The sequence below is a fragment of the Marmota marmota genome, unplaced genomic scaffold (genome assembly GCF_001458135.2).
Source record: "Marmota marmota marmota unplaced genomic scaffold, marMar, whole genome shotgun sequence".
NCBI lineage: Eukaryota > Metazoa > Chordata > Mammalia > Rodentia > Sciuridae > Marmota > Marmota marmota.
The window spans coordinates 1037895-1054179 of record NW_026000136.1 but is presented as its reverse complement, the minus strand read 5'-3'; the positions used below and the strand labels follow the sequence as shown (position 1 = coordinate 1054179).

General features: G+C 44.4%; 2 protein-coding genes across 2 annotated transcripts in view; both read left to right on the top strand.

The window, feature by feature from the left end:
- Nucleotides 1-6113, top strand: part of LOC107155950 (myosin-16) — a 63214-nt gene extending 57101 nt beyond the window's left edge. The window contains exons 41-43 of the mRNA XM_015501979.2: nt 231-431; nt 1485-1712; nt 5725-6113. Of these exons, the coding sequence (XP_015357465.1) occupies nt 231-431; nt 1485-1685 (402 nt within the window). The 3' untranslated portion in view covers nt 1686-1712; nt 5725-6113. The remainder of the gene's footprint in view (nt 1-230; nt 432-1484; nt 1713-5724) is intronic.
- An 8435-nt stretch (nt 6114-14548) lies between these two features.
- Nucleotides 14549-16285, top strand: part of Arpc1a (actin related protein 2/3 complex subunit 1A) — a 33128-nt gene continuing 31391 nt past the window's right edge. The window contains exon 1 of the mRNA XM_015501978.2: nt 14549-14706. The gene's annotated coding sequence lies outside the window, so the exon portion shown is untranslated. The remainder of the gene's footprint in view (nt 14707-16285) is intronic.

The window sequence follows — 16285 nt, the reverse complement described above, 5'->3', positions numbered from 1 at the left end:
TCTTCCACTTCCCAGATGAGGAAACTTGAGACCCCGGGAGACAGTGACTGGTGACCCATAGCATGGCCCATGAAAGGCAAAGCCCACCTCGCTTTCCCATTCAGGCCTCATTCACTCACCTCTGGGCAAGAGGTGGTCACTGTAGCCATGACAAGCCCATCTAATGTCTCTGAGCTCCGAAGTTCAAAAACCTGTGTCCCCTCAACCACACTGCTCTCTTCCTCCCTCAGATCAAGGAATTAGAGACGGAGCTGGACGGGGAGCAGAAACGACATGTGGAGACAGTCAAGACGCTGCGCAAGAATGAGCGCCGCCTCAAAGAGCTGGTCTTCCAGACGGAGGAGGACCACAAGACCAACCAGCGCATGCAGGAGCTAGTGGAGAAGCTGCAGAACAAGCTGAAGGTCTACAAGCGGCAGATCGAGGAGGCGGTGAGTACTCAGCAGGCCCCCCCTCCACCTTCCAGCCCTCACACTTACTCCCCAGCCCAGGTCATCATCTGCCTCCATTAGAACCAACCATTGGGAAAGGGTCAAGTATTCATTCAAAGATGACTTTCATGAGGCTTGTGTCCTTGGCACCTTGTCAGTATTGTGTGGGAAGGGGAACAGATACAGCACGCTGAAGATAAGAACACGTAAAAAGCAAAAAATAACCCCCACAAATACTTCCATTAACTGCAGGTGCCATCTGGAGAGGGTCTGGGCTACCTCTGTCCTGCTTCCACTGACTCCAGTGGCTCTGGCAGGGCTTTTCTTTATCTCCTGGTCGGACCGTAGCAAGGACCTTCTCTCATTTGATCCTCCTGATGCCGAGACAGGAAAATTAAGATTCTTAGTCCATTTTATAGGCAAGGAAACAGATCTAGAATAGAATACTGATGTTAATGTTAGTGAAAGTCAACTGGTTAGCAAATGGCAGTTTCAAGTCTCAGCCCTACACCTCACATCCCACACTTCCCCTTCCAGGACAGCGTGACTCTGATGTCATTTGCTTTAGGGTCTGGAGCCACCACACTAAGTCCATCAGCTAAATGTGCACCCAATGCTGTTTCCGAAAGGCTCAATAAAAGCCAGACTGACAGCAAATCAGGTTCTAACCCTGGAGAGGGGGGTGGGGATGGGGACCCAAACCATGGTTGTAACCGTGTAATTTCCCAAATTACTACAACTCTGTGAGAAGACCAGGAGAAAGGAGATGTGTGATTGGATGGGAAAAGGGCTAACCTTCCATGGTGGGACACAGGTGATGCCTAAAACCACCAATTACAGAGCAGCCACAGAAGCACATTTCATTTAAAATATGGATGACAAAGCAAAAATAATCAACTAAAAGTGTTGCGAATGGTTGTCCCTGGCAAGGTGAAGGATGGCCCCCACCTAGGTCTGCTGTAATGACTGGACCCCTGGACATCCCTGCAGAACTGATAAAAATGCACACTCAACCAGGACAGGCCAGGTTTACACACCGTGCTCTTATCACAGGAGGAGCAGGCCAATCAGACCTTGGCGCGATACAGAAAGACAGTGCACGAGCTGGATGACGCAGAGGAGCGGGCTGGCATGGCGGAGACTGCCCTCAACAAGCTGCGTACCAGGCACCGCGTGGCCGGCAAGGGCATCACCTCCGTGGAGATCATCCAAGTGTCCAAGACAGGTTCCTCCAAAACCCTTTCTGAGGAGTGAGGTCCTCCAAGTCCGAGGCCACAGCCGGTAGGTGTGAACGCCACTCTCACTGCCGAGGTTCCAATCTCACCTCCACAGCACCTGCTTTGCTCCTGGTAGTGACCAGAGTGCCACCTAGTGGTGCTACCTATGCTTTAAGGCTTGCAGTCTCTTGGGTCCTAATCTCCTGCAACAGGAACCCTGCAGCTTCCCCCATGCCTCAGTGACAACACTCCTCTGGATTCTCACACCCTTCCAGTGGGTGCTGTCCACCTGTGTCATAGGTGCTGGTAGTGGAAGGTGCTGTCTGAGTAGAAGGCAGCTTCTGCATGTGATGCCACTGACCCTAGACCTGGAACACAGGTGCTCAGGACACATTTGCTTCTTTTTTTTAGGGGTGGGGAGTTTACTGGGGATTGAACTCAGGGGGACTCGACCACTGAGCCACATTCCCAGCCCTATTTTGCATTTTATTTACAGACAGGGTCTCACTGAGTTGCTTAGCGCCTTGCCATTGCTGAGGCTGGCTTTGACTCGAAATCCTCCTGCCTCAGCCTCCCAAGCCACTAGGATTACAGGCATTCGCCACCATGTCCAGCCAACACACTTGATTTTTTTTTATCTTTTTCTTTGACATGCTGGGGATAGAATCCAGGGTCTTGAACATGCTAGGCAAGCACTATACCACTGAGCTATACCCCCAGCCCTCAACATGCTTGTTTTCACTGGAGAGCCACAGGGGATATTGATAAGCACAGGGACAATGAGCAATCTTCTTTCACATCCCCCACCATAGCATTCTTCATGGGGATTCCATCGAGACTGGATGAATTTCAGTTTCTAACATTAAGAAAATAATCACCCCTGTTGCAGCTACCATTCCTTGAGCACTGAGTACAGGTGGGATTTCAAGAGGACAACTTAAAATAGCCCTTTCCTACTCCCTTTAATTCAAAAACAATTGAGAAAAAGATATAGGAAACAAAAATATAAAATTCAAATGCCCATTCTATGCTATAATTCTAGATGATAAATCTAGAATTATAGCATAGAATAGGCTCTGTTGTGTGTTCACACAGGCATCCTTGTACTTCACCTCAGAATTCACAGGCCAAGGACAGGTGGATCCAAAGGCAGAGAGCAGATAGGGCTCCGCCCTGTCTTCCTGCCTCCTCCTTCCAAGCATAGGTTAAATCTCTCCTCTCTCCATGCAGAGATGCAAGGGAAAGATCAGGAGAGAAGTAAAGGACAATATTCTAGAGCAGTGTTTCCCAAAAACTTGGTCCCCTGGACCAGCATCATCCAGGTCACCCAGAAAGTTGTTAGAGATACCTACTGGGCTTTGCTCCAGACCTACGGAACCAGCATCTCTGGGGCTGGGTCCAGCATCTGGAGTATATATAGCAAGTCCTCCATGTGACTCAGATAAGTGAACAAGTCTAAGAACCACTGATATAGCTGAAATCTGCCCTTCCAGAAACAGAGCCAGGGAACAGAGGTTTCTCCTACTTACACAAGAGCCAGGGACATGGCAAATGCTGCTCACTATCTTATTTACCCTATGAGGTGGGTATAAATATCCCCACAACTCAGAGAAGTCTGACTGCCCATGGTCATGCAAACCCCATGTTCTGAAAAGGCAAATTGTTTGTTTTTAATTTGAATTATTATGGATATTGATAAGGTTGCCCTCTGCTTGGGATTAACCAGAATAGCTCAAAATCAAGGGCTTGATTCAGGTTGCGGGGGGGGGGGGGGGCAGGGGAGACAGATGGTGTTTGGAGCATAAACATCAACCTGCATGGATTCTGGGGATTACTTCTGGTCTTCTGCTTACATCCAACAGGGCCTTTCACAGTCTCACCCCTGCCTACCCTGCTGGCTTCGGCTCCTACCACTCTCCAGCTCTCTCCCTCATCTGAGCCCCTCTGCTGTAGTCATGCTGTTCCCTTGTGAGAGTCCCACTTCTGCACTTTTGTGTGTGCTGGGTCTCCTGTCTGGAAGGCCCTTCTCTCCTTTTTTTGCCTGGTGAAGGATCAGTTTTATTTATTCTTGTGTTATATTTACTTGGCCTTATGTTCAAACATCTGGTTGAATCATACTTACAGTTCACAATCTCTCAGGATCCACCCTCTGGCTTTTAGCCAAAAAGTGATAACCCAGATGACATCTGAATTCAAGCTTAGCCTTATCTTTCCACTTGGTAGGGAGGAAACAAAAATAAGGCACAGAATCTTTTTTCTTAATTTTCTAATTCTGAAATAATAGCTCAGAAAGTTAAGGAAATCAGAGGCTATCTTTTGGATAAGTCCTATAATTAACATGTAACCAACTCTTTTTAGGGCATTAATCTGATAGGTATCCCTCCTGCTGGGCTCTCACTTGGGTGGGATTATTCAGGAGACCACTCAATTGGCATTTCAGCCTCTCGCACGTAAGTCTTAGCTTCCAAGATTAAATAACTTTTAAAGCAGATCACCCTGCCCTGTTTTGGGGTCTTTATTCCTGGGGTCCGCTGGCCTTGGGGGTCCAATTGCTCTATCATAGCAAGGCTCTGCTTCCATGGCACCAGGCCAGTACTGCCACCAGTGTCCAGAGGTGATGAGGCTGGGCAACTGGGGTCTGCTCTTCATGTACTGATCCACTTCCCTCCTTAGCCATTTCCTCTTATTGGTTACAGGGATGGATACATCATCTGTGCAATGGAATTCCTCAAGCAAACTAGCAAATGAGCCAGGACCCTGCCTTCATGTTCATGAGCTACAACAGAATTTAATTTCTTAAAATGGCATCATATCTTTCCCACACATATTGACCCAGCTCTGAATATGGGCTAGGCCTGTGCTCTTGGATTCAGAGGTGAATAAGAAAGAATGTCCTCCCCTGAGATACTCAGAATCAGGTGGAGCAGTAGATGTATGCATCAGTCACGAAAAGCATGCAAGCCAATATTCCGTGATATACTGTTTGCATTTCATGGGAGGGGATCAAAAAACAGGAGTGACTGGCTCAACCCAGAATGGCAGGGTAGAGCATTTCCACAGAGACATGACCTGTTCTAGGTCACTCACTATTTGTTAATCCTCATGACAACAGAAGTGCAGAAACTGAGAGGAAGTTTTTAGAAATTTTTAGAGTGATTTACACGATGACATCCAAATACATGATTGATCTATTTTACAGAAAATCAGTCTCTAATATAATTACAATTAAATAAATAAATATGATACTTTAAAAGAAATTTAAAATAGACTGATCCTTCACCAAGCACAGAAGGAGAAAGGGAATTCCAAAGAGAAAGCCCAACATATGCAAATGTGCAGAGGGGTATCAGGCACAATGGCACACACCTGTAATCCCAGCTACTCCCCAGGATGCTGAGGCGGGAACATTACACGTTTGAGGCCAGCGTGGGCAATTTAGTGAGACCCTGCCTCAAAATGAAAATAATAAAGGGCTTGAAAAGTAGCATGGTGGTAGAGTGCCCCTGAGTTCAATCCCCAGTACCACAAAACAAAAATGGTACAAAAAGAGAGATTTTCACAAGGGCACAGCCTGACTGCAGCAGAGGGGCTCAGGATGAGGCTGGAGAGCTGGAGAGTGGTAGGAGACAGCAAGAAAAGCAGGGGTGAGGCTGCAAAAGACCCTGCTGGGTGCAAACATACCATAAACTTTGTATGAAAGTCTCACTGATTTTTAAAATCCAGTTGTGGGATGTGATGAGGAGCAGGTTTTCTCTTTGGAGGAGATACTCATGTCACAATAGCAAAGCAAGCCTTTGGGCCCCTCATGAGAAACCACAGGCAGGCTCTTGGGAATACTCTGGCCCTCTCAATGGGCTGTGAGGCATTCAGGCCTACTTAAATGTCCAAAGAAAGTGTCTCTAAACCCTCATATCATGCAAAACAAGGTAGGTGTGACCCAGTGGTATCCATGACAAGGAAGCCTGGGCAGCAGCAGCCTAGGCGTCTCAGGGAGTTTGTAGCAAGAAGGAACAAAGATGTCAGAATCCTCAGCACTGACCCATATGGACCTTCTTTCTCTCTCTCTCTCCCCCAAGGTGATACAGATTTCAACAGCAGCCCATTGAGAGGAAGAAAATGTGAAAATGGAAAATTGAGTCTATCCTGAGAATGTTTACTATGCAAAGGAAAGTACAAGCCAGAAAAAGTCAAGTGCTGAAGAATAAGAATAGCAATGGGGGAAAATTATTTTGGGGATATAATATCCAGTCATTAGAGAAATTAAACTTAGTGTGGCTTCTTTGGGGCTGCATCAAAAATTTGGATTACAATAACAATGGGTCTGTTTTAGTTGAGATCTTACATGTTCATGTCAACGACAGAATATGTGACCTGGCTGTTCTCTAGAAAGAATTCCTCATGTTGATAATTGTAATGCCTGTCTCTGTCCCCATATAACCTAAATAAAAGAAACATGAATAAGGGATTGAGTAGAGCTTGTTTTTAAATGAAGGAATTTTGTTGTTTTAAGATTTCCAAATCCAAAGGCAATTTTTACAATTGCCACATACCTGATTTCTGTTGTGTACCTATATTCACAGGTTTGCTTCAATTGGATACCATAATCCCCACGCAGTCTTGGTGAGGTTCTTTCCAAACTCCAAAAAAGTATACAGAGTACTGAAGACAAACTAGGCTTATTAAGGCCAAAAACATTGTAGAATCCCCTGAGGGATATTAAGATTTATCCAGGCTAACATCCTGTGAAGCTGATGCATATTCTGCCTCAGTGTCTCCCAGAATGTTTGAACACAGGCAAGTCGGCTTCTGAACGGCAGCTTTGTGTGTTTTGTTCATGGCTGTATTCTCAGCAACTACTGAGTGCCAGGCCTGAAGAGGTCACACTGTAAATATGTGTAGAGTGACTAGATGATAGAATGAGTTGACTTCCAAGGTAAATCCTCTCTGATGGTGCCAAAAAGTTCATTTTCAAATCAAGCTGAGACCTGGCCCCTGATGGTCAATCTCCTGATGTCCCTGGTTTTGAAACCCAGGGTCCTGGGTTTCAAATGGAAGACAATTCTCACAGTTCCTCCAAGTTTTCTCTTCTCAAGGCTGAATACTCCTGGATCCTTCAGCCTTCCCTGGTGTGGCAGGGTTTCTGTTATGACCTTCTAATACTCCTGGACCCTTTTCTGTTATGACCTTCTAATACTCCTGTTCCTTTCCTTGCTTTCCTAGTCTTCAGAGTGCAGCTGTAGGGCAACCTCAAGGAAAGATTTCCTGCCACTTCACAGCCCTGGGAACCCTGGCTCTCTGGAAATGGTGTGTCCTTCTTCTGACTTCCAGCACTCTGACCTCCTTCTAACACACTGGCAGACAGAAATCATTGTTGAGGAGCCTGGGGTTACAGCTCAGTTGGTAGAGTGCTTGTTTAGCCTGCACAAGTCCTTGGGTTCAATCCCCAACACTACCCCACCCCCCAAAAAAGAAAAAAATTTAAAAAGAAAGAAGAAATCATTGTTCAGAGCCAGACATGGAGGTGCATACCTATAATTCCAGTGACTCAGGAGGCTGAGGCAGGAGGATTGAAAATTCTAGGTTAGCCTCAGCAAGACTCTGTCTTAAAAACAAAAAAGGGCTGTGGATGTAGCTCAGTGATAGAGTGACCCTGGGTTCAATTCCCCAATACAATAAAAGAAAAGAAAATAGAAACCATTGTTCAGGGCGATGAAGGGAGGGATACTATTTCTTGGTGAGTCTATCTCCATCATCCCCTAGGTCCACATCACCCTTGTGATGGTTCTAAACTTGGCACCTTCTAGATAGCTCTAGAGGGAATTTTGTTTCCTTTCCTACAACTGAATCAAATGTGAAAACATTGCCCTCTGGTGGCGGGGTCTCTAACTGCTATGTGTGAATTTCCTGGGAGATACCAAATCACAGAATTTTGGAATTATTTTAAAATTTTAGGGCTGGATGGGATATTTAACAGAGTAGCTAGCCAATTCTCAGTCAGGTGGGAATTCTCCATATCATTCCTCAAAAACTGGTAATCCGGCTGGGGATGTGGCTCAAGCGGTAGCCTGGCATGTGCAGGGCGCTGGGTTCGATCCTCAGCACCACATAAAAATAAAATAAAGATGTTGTGTCCACCAAAAACTAATAATAATAATAATAATAATAATTTTTAAAAACTGGTAATCCATCTTTTACTTGAACCCTGCCAAGGAAAAAAAGCAGTCTGTGCCAATTTTGACTAATGATATGATCAGAAAGTCCCATTTGATACTGAACCAAAATATTCAGGGGATGAAGGGAGTACTAAATACTTTGCATTGTTTGTTCTAGTTTTCATCTCTATAGTTATCTAAATCTAATTCATACACTCTGATTCATACACTCTGAAGTCAGACAGAGAGGTTCCACTTGTGATCTGAAGCAACTTATCCTATCTAACCTGTTTCAACTATTAAATGAGGAATAATAGAAGCATCTGTGAAGTTTAAATGAGATAACTTGACAAAGACATTACGATTAGACACTTAGCAACTTTTTCGAGCATTCTGCAGGACTTCAACACTTGTCCTCCGGTGGAGCCTTAATCAGGTCTATCACTCTAGTAGATGACAGCTGCGAGCCTCCTGCAGGAGAAATGTGAGGGACATTCCATGAGGCCTTAGGTCCCCATTGCGGGCTGGGGATGCAGCTCAGTGGTACAGTGCTTGACTAAATGTGCTCGAGGTTCCATCCCCAGCACAGAGACCCCATCATTGTCTCCTGGCAGATGGTTGGCCCAATTCTCCCTAAACCCAGGGAATTCCAAAGAAGCCCCTTGCTTTGCAGAAGCGATGGGTCCAGATGTAGACGGTATCAATGACTTGACCAAGATCATAATGGTAGAGCTAGAAATTCCTTGTAGCATGAGGTCAAATTTCTTAGTATCTGTAAGAAAGCTGTTCTTTTCTAAGGATGTTTATTTTCAGAATGGCTTGATATAAGGTATAATGTGTGGCCTTGAAAAATAATGACGTTAAGTGGTATTCACAATGATCAAAACTAGGGCACTGAAACCATGTTTTGCAGAGAAAATGGACCAAAGATTACTTAAATGGCTTTGTTAAATGTTTTGAGTCAGGTTTCAAGGCTGCTATATTTACATCACCAATTTCCTTTCTCCTCTTTTTTTTTTGTGGGAGTGGGAGTGGGGAGTCCTTGTGGGGAAATCAAAAGGTTCTGAGTCTTTCTCAAGGAGCATAACCCATGGGTGTTTCCAGGAACCAGGAAGTCATCACAAACACTCCCAACCCTCCCACCCTCAAGCTACCAGGAATCAAGGCTAGAGATTTATTATAAAAAGGTCAACCTTGAGTTAGAGTTGAATCAAAGGTTGGATGGGATCAGGCTGGCTATTATAAGGAACTATTCTTCAAACTTCTTCCCGTTTCCTGAGTTAGGTTAATAAAAAAATGAGTTCTATAGAACTATTGCAGCAATAGTTCTATAAAACTTTCCTAAATAGAAGTTTTTAAAACCAACTTCTAGCCGGTCGTGGTGGCGCACACCTGTAATCTCAGTGGCTCTGGAGGCTGAGGCAGGGGGATCGAGAGTTCAAAGCCAGCCTCAGCAAAAGCAAGGTGCTAAGCAACTCAGAGAGATCCTGTCTCTAGTCCTCAGAATTATCAGTGGTCAGAGACAAAGTGACACATATCTGTGAAAGATATCAATCTATGGGTGGTGATGGAAGCCAAGTGCCTGTGAGGTTACTTAGAGGGTGTGTCTGGAGGGAAGCAGAATATTGGGCTCACTAGCATCTGTGGTCCAGGTCCACAAGCAGGAACCAAAACAGGAGCCATTGTGCTCATAAGTAAAACAGGTATTTTGTTCAGTGTTTCATGGAAATAATTATTAGACTTACAATTTTCCATTATTTTAAATTTGTCCCTAGAGACATTCTCACATTGATTAACTTCTCTCCAGGTATGTAATCACTAGAATTTTGCCAATATCTTCATTTGTGAATGTGATATGGTAAGATGCCCATACATAAAGCACATAAAACAGGTATCTATATGCCATGATTAGAACTAACTATAGTCATTCCAGATTAATCCATTTCTGAAAATGATTCTTAGATCAAAGGAGTCTATGCTACATTATTTTAAGTAAGAAAGAAGCATGTACTCCCAGCCTGTTCCAAATTCCAACCAATGTATCCAAATATCACTAAGACCCTCTTAAAAACCTTCAAACAGTTCTATATAATATAAACATTTAAATACTAATTACCCAATTATTTAATACTTAATGAACTCCCTGATTATGTTTGCAAGCAGTAATGATGATATACACTTTGGGTGAGAATTAAACATTCCTTCTAACTGGCAACAAATATGTATGGTAAACACAACATAGTATGTGTCAAAGATATATAATTGCATGGTGGTGCACCTAGTTCCAGTTACTCAGGATGCTGAGATGGAATAATCATTTGAGCCCAGGAATTCAAAGCCAGCAAGGACAACATAGTGAAACTCCATCTCCAAAAAAAAAAAAAAAGATATATAATTAATGCAATAGAATTTAGCAAATTAAAACAGACAAACAGGGTAATATTAAAAAATGGTTACTGATCAAATTGTTCGGCTACTGGAGGACTAGGGCAACAAACAACAATCCTTCCACTAGTCATAATTAGAAAAGAGGACAAAATATGCAAAAAATTTACTCAAAGATAAAAGAGACCTGAAAATGTAGTAAGACCTACCAGGTCAATATCCAAAAGTAACGAGAACATAAAAAAGTGAGCCCAGTATTTAGGACTGCTTACTCCACAGGTTACTCACTGATTCTACTGTGCCTTTTTAATTTTTCCCCTTGAAACAGGGTCTCACCTTATGACCCAGGATGAACTCAAACTCCTCCTGCCTCAGCCTCCCACATAGCTGGGACTACAGGTAAATACCACCACACGAAGCTGATTCTACAATAGGTAGGTAAGAATAAGATTCTTGGGGCTGGGGTTGTGGCTCTGTGATAGAATGCTCGCCTAGCATGTGTGAGGCACTGGGTTCGATCCTCAGCACCACATAAAAATGAAATAAAGATATTGTGTCCACACCTACAACTAAAATATAAATATATAAAAAAAGAATAAGTGATTCTTTTAACAGACTTTCAGGACTATGAAGATGAAAGTTGAGAGGACCAGGGCCCTTCAAGGATGGGGAGTCAGCCTCAGCGACTAAACAAGGCCCTCAGCAACTTAGCCAGACCCTGTGTCAACATAAAAAGGGCTGGGGATGCAGCTCAGTGGTAAAGTACCCACATTCAATCCCTACTACAAAAAATAAAATAAAATAAAATAAAATAAAAAGATTGGGAGTCTTGCTAAATACTTATTGTATTAGGATTCTTCATAGAAATGGAACCCATCTCCAATAAACCATAAAGAAATAAATAAAAAGATAAGCAACTGGGTCACATGATTGTGGAGACTGGCAAGTCTTCTGCAGTTGACATTCAAGTTTGAATGCTGGAAACTGCTGTAGAACCAGAAAGAGATGATGTTCCAGTTTGAAGGCTTGACACACAGAATTTACTCTTACTCAGAAGGTCAGTGATCTATTTTATTCAAGCCTTCAACTGATTGGACAAAACCCAATCTAATCAGGGAGGGCACTCTCCCAAATCTGCTTTATTTAGTATACCAGTTTAAATGTCAATCTCATCCAAACCCCCCTCCCCACCCCCAGAAACACCCAGAATAATGTTTGACCAAAATACAGGTGCTCTGTAGTCAAGTTGACACACAAAATATCTGCTTGTGACAAAAGAAGAAATACAGTCATTATCTTACAATGGTTCAACTGATTTATCAACTTTATAATGATGCAAAACTGATAAGGCAAGCACCAACAAAACCAGCCCATACTTCAAATTTTGAGTTTTGATCTTACCCAAGTAATATGTATTCCATCTTTTATTGTAATGTGGGCCAGCAGATGTGAGCTACAGCTCCCAGCCAGCCATGGGATCACAAGGGTAAGCAACCAATACTCTACAGTGTATTGTGTTGCTAACCTAGGACCTAGGTCATAACCTAGAACCCAGGTGTATTAGTATTTTATACTTAGAATATATATTCAATTTATGATGGGATTATCTGGAAATGATCTCCATTATAAATCAAGGATCATCTGTACTTGGCAGTTGGTAAATACTTATTAAACACCTAATGACTTGGGCTAGAGATGTAGCACAGTGGTAGAACCCTTGTCTAACATGCTTAAGGCACTGCTCCAGGCCCTGAGTTCAATCCCAATTACCCATTCCCACTCTCCACACCGCCCCCTAGCCAAAAACAAGAGTCCTTGCATAAATATCTGATGACTTGAATTTTGACCAAATTCCAATCCAATCCAATTCCAAACCACTCTGGCAAGCAACCAAAATCATCCCTCAGCAGTGTCCAACCCCTCTCTTCCTCTCACCCTCCACTTCTAAGTATTACAAGCTAATCTAGATGTTGCATGACCCCAGAGGTCCATTTATTGGTTCCCAGAGTGGTGCTCCTGGGAAATGATGGAAACTTTAAGATCCTGGAACTTAGTAAGAGGTTCTTTGTGCCACTGCCTTTGAAAGGAACCGTGGGATCCCGGCCTCTTCCTTCTACTTTCTCTTTTGCTCCCTGGCATTGAGGTAAACTGTTTGCTACCTCTCATGCTCTCTGACATTACCATCCAGCATACCCACCACAAGCCAAAAGCAATGGGTCTGCCCAATCTTGAACTGGACCATCCAAAACAGGAAGTCCAAATAAACCTTTTCTTCTTTGCTAATTATTTCAGGTTTTGTCATAGTGCCAGCCTGAGTAATACAACCACCTTTCCTGATACTTTTTTATTTATTATTATTGTTGTTGTTAGTATGATTATTATTTTATGGTGCCAAGGATTAAACCCAGGGCCTTGAGCACTACACCCTAATCCTTCTGATACTAAATTTTTAAAAATCAGACTTCTTATTTTAGATACTAAATCAGGGTCATCACACACAAGTCTAACAAGGAAAACACTGTAACTCATCACTTGTCCTCCTTGGAACTCCAGTGGCTCTGACACAAGCCATAATGGAAAGGTCAGCCCTGCTCCTTCCTTTTCTCAAAATCTTCAAGACTCAAAATTCTCTGGCTTTGAGCTGGGATTGTGGCTCAGTGGCAGAGTGCTTGCCTTGCAGTTATGAAGCACTGGGTTCAATCCTCAGCACCATATAAAAATAAATAAATAAAATAAAGATATTGTGTCCATCTACAACTAAAAAAAATATTTAAAAAAATTATCTGGTCTTGTTTCCTCAGTTTCAAAAATAAGGTGGTTAAAGATATCATTTAAGTTAAGAATTCTGATTTCTGGCTGGGGACAGTGGCATACACCTGTCATCTTTAGGCAGGAGGATCACAAGTTCTAGGCCTGCCTGGGCAATTTAGTGAGACCTTGTTTCAAAACAAAAACTAAAAACGGCTGGGGATGTAGCTCAGTGGTAGAGTACCCTGGGGTTCAATCCCCAGTTGGGGGTAGGGGAATTCCGCTTTGAAATTCATAAATGGTAAGCTTTTAGGCTAAAATGCAAAATATTCAAAAGATAGAACCAGCGATTGATAATGAAAGCCCATTATTTTTTCTGGAGTTAGATTCTTTCCTTTTTTGTCACTGATCAGAGTCTGGTACTAATTTGTCTGTCATTCTCATCTTCCCAGGTTATAAATTCCTTCAAAGCAGGAACTGTTCTTCGCAAAGAGGTGGAGGGCTCTAAATAATATGCAGGTGTTGTTTCGACTCTGGGTACCAACTCTACATACTGAGGGATTAAAGGAATCCTTGCTTTCTTTTTTATTTATTTATTTTTTTGTAGTTGTGGATGGACAGAATGCCTTTATTTTGTTAATTGTTATGTGGTGCTAAGGATGGAACCCAATGCCTCAGGGATGCTAGGCAAGTGCTTTGCCACTGAGCTACAGCCCCAGACCTAGGAATTCTTGCTTTCCATGAATGCTGACTTTCCTTTTGCCAAGTTGTCTCTCGGGGGCGGTTAATTTACAATGATCCTTCCAATCTGTTTGCTCCCCCATGATCAAAGACTTTTTTGACCATGCCACAAAGTAAAACCAGTGTCTTCCTGCTTTAGAGCTCCATGAACAGCTGAATTAATTAAATCAAAAGAACACAGCATGGATCTGAAATTGGGAGTCTGATAAATTCACTTTTGTGAACATCACCTTACCATCAAGCGTTGGGGGTCAAACATGTAAACCGAGAGAATGAAACAAGCACTAAGTTAGTGACCTGCAGTGGGATGGGGGTGCTGCTCCAGAATCTCTATGGGTTCAAGGACTGGTTGGAAGTGGGGTCCTGGGGTCTGCGATGGTTCTTAGAAGCTGCATCTGCACGGCAAGCACCCTGTCTCCACGTGCTTCGGGAGAGCTGCCAAGTTCCCCACAACTCTTTTTCGCCGTGGCGCCATGTTGGGAGCAGGACACAAGGGGTCCTGACTGAGGAAGGGTCGAGGAGGTTCCTCGGTGGAAGAGGTTCCCACGGGCTCTGACCCGGACTTTCTAAAGGGACAAAAACAATCATTCCTCAGGTCCACACAGCTCGAACGACCCCAAGCCTCGGTAATTCCTGTCCTGACAAAAGCGCCTGTGAAGCGGCCAAGGCGCCACACCTTGGTCCATTATTCTGAGAAAACTTTTCGAGGTGAGGAGTGAGCCGCCCCACTCTGCTCAGCCCGCACCTTCCAGCTTTTTCAAAGCTCCGAGGCTGCGGGGGCAGCGAACCAGCTCCGACACCCAGCCGTGGCCCCCTCCCTGGCCCCGCCCCTCGGTGCACGCCGAGTCTGTGCGCGTGCGCAGGACGCCCGCGCGGTCGCGCTGCGCAGGCGCAGTGGTCATTTCCGGAATCTGTCAGCCGCTCCCTCTGGGCCTCGGTCCTCCGCCCGCGCCCGCCGGAGCCTGTTCGCGTCGACTGACCAGAGTCCGCGAATTCTCCGCTCCGAGCCCCTCCGGACCGCCCCGACCCCAGGTAAGGAGCAGCAGGGGCGAACGTCTGACCCTGTTGACTCCATTGTCCTAATCTCGCACCTGTTTGGGACCCGCGGCGGCGGGGAGCCGGGGGCTTAGGCCGCGGGGAGCCGAGGCTTGGGGGCGGCCGGGTCTCCCTGCCCGGGCCTCGGAGTGGGCACGGAACCCCTGTTCTCCCGGAGCACCTCTGAGCCCCTGGCGTCCCCCCGCACATACAGATCGATCGCTTCTCGCGATTTTCTAGCTCTGGGCCACCTCGGATCTCTGGAGTCCCCAGGGCCCTGTTTGCACCTCTCCTGTGGGCATCTAGCAGAGTCTGTAAAATTGAGTTAAACGGGATGCTCTCCTCCTAAAGGGTCGTCAGGAGGCACCATTCACCTCTTTCTTTAGAATCTACAATAAGTCCCTGCCCGCAGAAGGCGCCCCTGGAATATTTGCCTCCTATCCAGGGCAGCCTTCAGTCCTTTAGTTATTCCAGGACCTACCCCAACTCGAGGAGCGTCTTCCCTCAGAGTTCTTAAGATTTCCCTTGCAGGAATCTCCCGCAAGTCAAAATTGCACCTTTCTATGTGCTCCTATTCTCTTGGTGGAACCCCTTATGTAGGGACGCCGCAGTTCCTGCCCAGACACCACCACTTTGTTGGGTGATCCTGGGAAGATTGCTTCTCTTTGCTCATCTGCAATGAGACAATTCTTAGTTTTTTTTTTTTTTTTCTGAGAATCAAGTGAGTTTATTTGCGTAAATCGCTTAGAATAGTTTCTGGCTCGGAATAGGTGTTCAATAAATATTAGCTGTTATTACTGTTTCTGGGCATTCTATGTCTTTCTTTCCTCTCCTACTCCCACACCCTACCCAGACTTGAGGAACAGAATGGTGTCTGATTTATTTATATTTTTGGCCCCGTCCTGGTGCTTGCAACACCGTTGGGAACATAGTAGGCACATAATACTTGTGCTTTAGAATCTTTAATTATAAAACCATCTGTTTTATAATACTGTGCCTTTGGAGTCTTCCATTTTAACTCATTTGTCTAAATTACTGAAATTATCTTAGTTCTACCCACTTTTACCAATTTAATCTACCTTTTTTGGTTTTGGTAGGCCTGGGTTTTCATCCATCTTAACATGAAGGAGAGGTTATCATTCAGGAGGGTCTGTTTACCCTATTAGAGAGTGGGTATCATTGGCTGTTCCTACCAGGTGGTATTTAGGGGCCTTCTGGAATTCATCTGTCTCTCAAAATTAGAGGAGGAGGAATCATCTTGGAAAATTAAAATTGCTGCTTTGGAGGGAGAGTGGAAATAATTTTGATCTAGTTATCTAATTCTCTACTGACACAAGTCCTGCATGGTGAGACTGGAATTGGGGCCTGCCAATCGTTGGGAAGGTGTGGTGACCTTGTTGGAGTAGCTGATATTCCTGGGTTGGGTAATGAGAGCAATTAGAAACTAGATGAATCACAATCTTGAAAACTGACCCTAAACAAGGAACTGAAATTCTCACTGATGACTATTTTAAAGCCTCACCTGGAGCAAGGCAAGAATTTATAGCATGTTAACTTACCAAGCTCCAAGGGTACT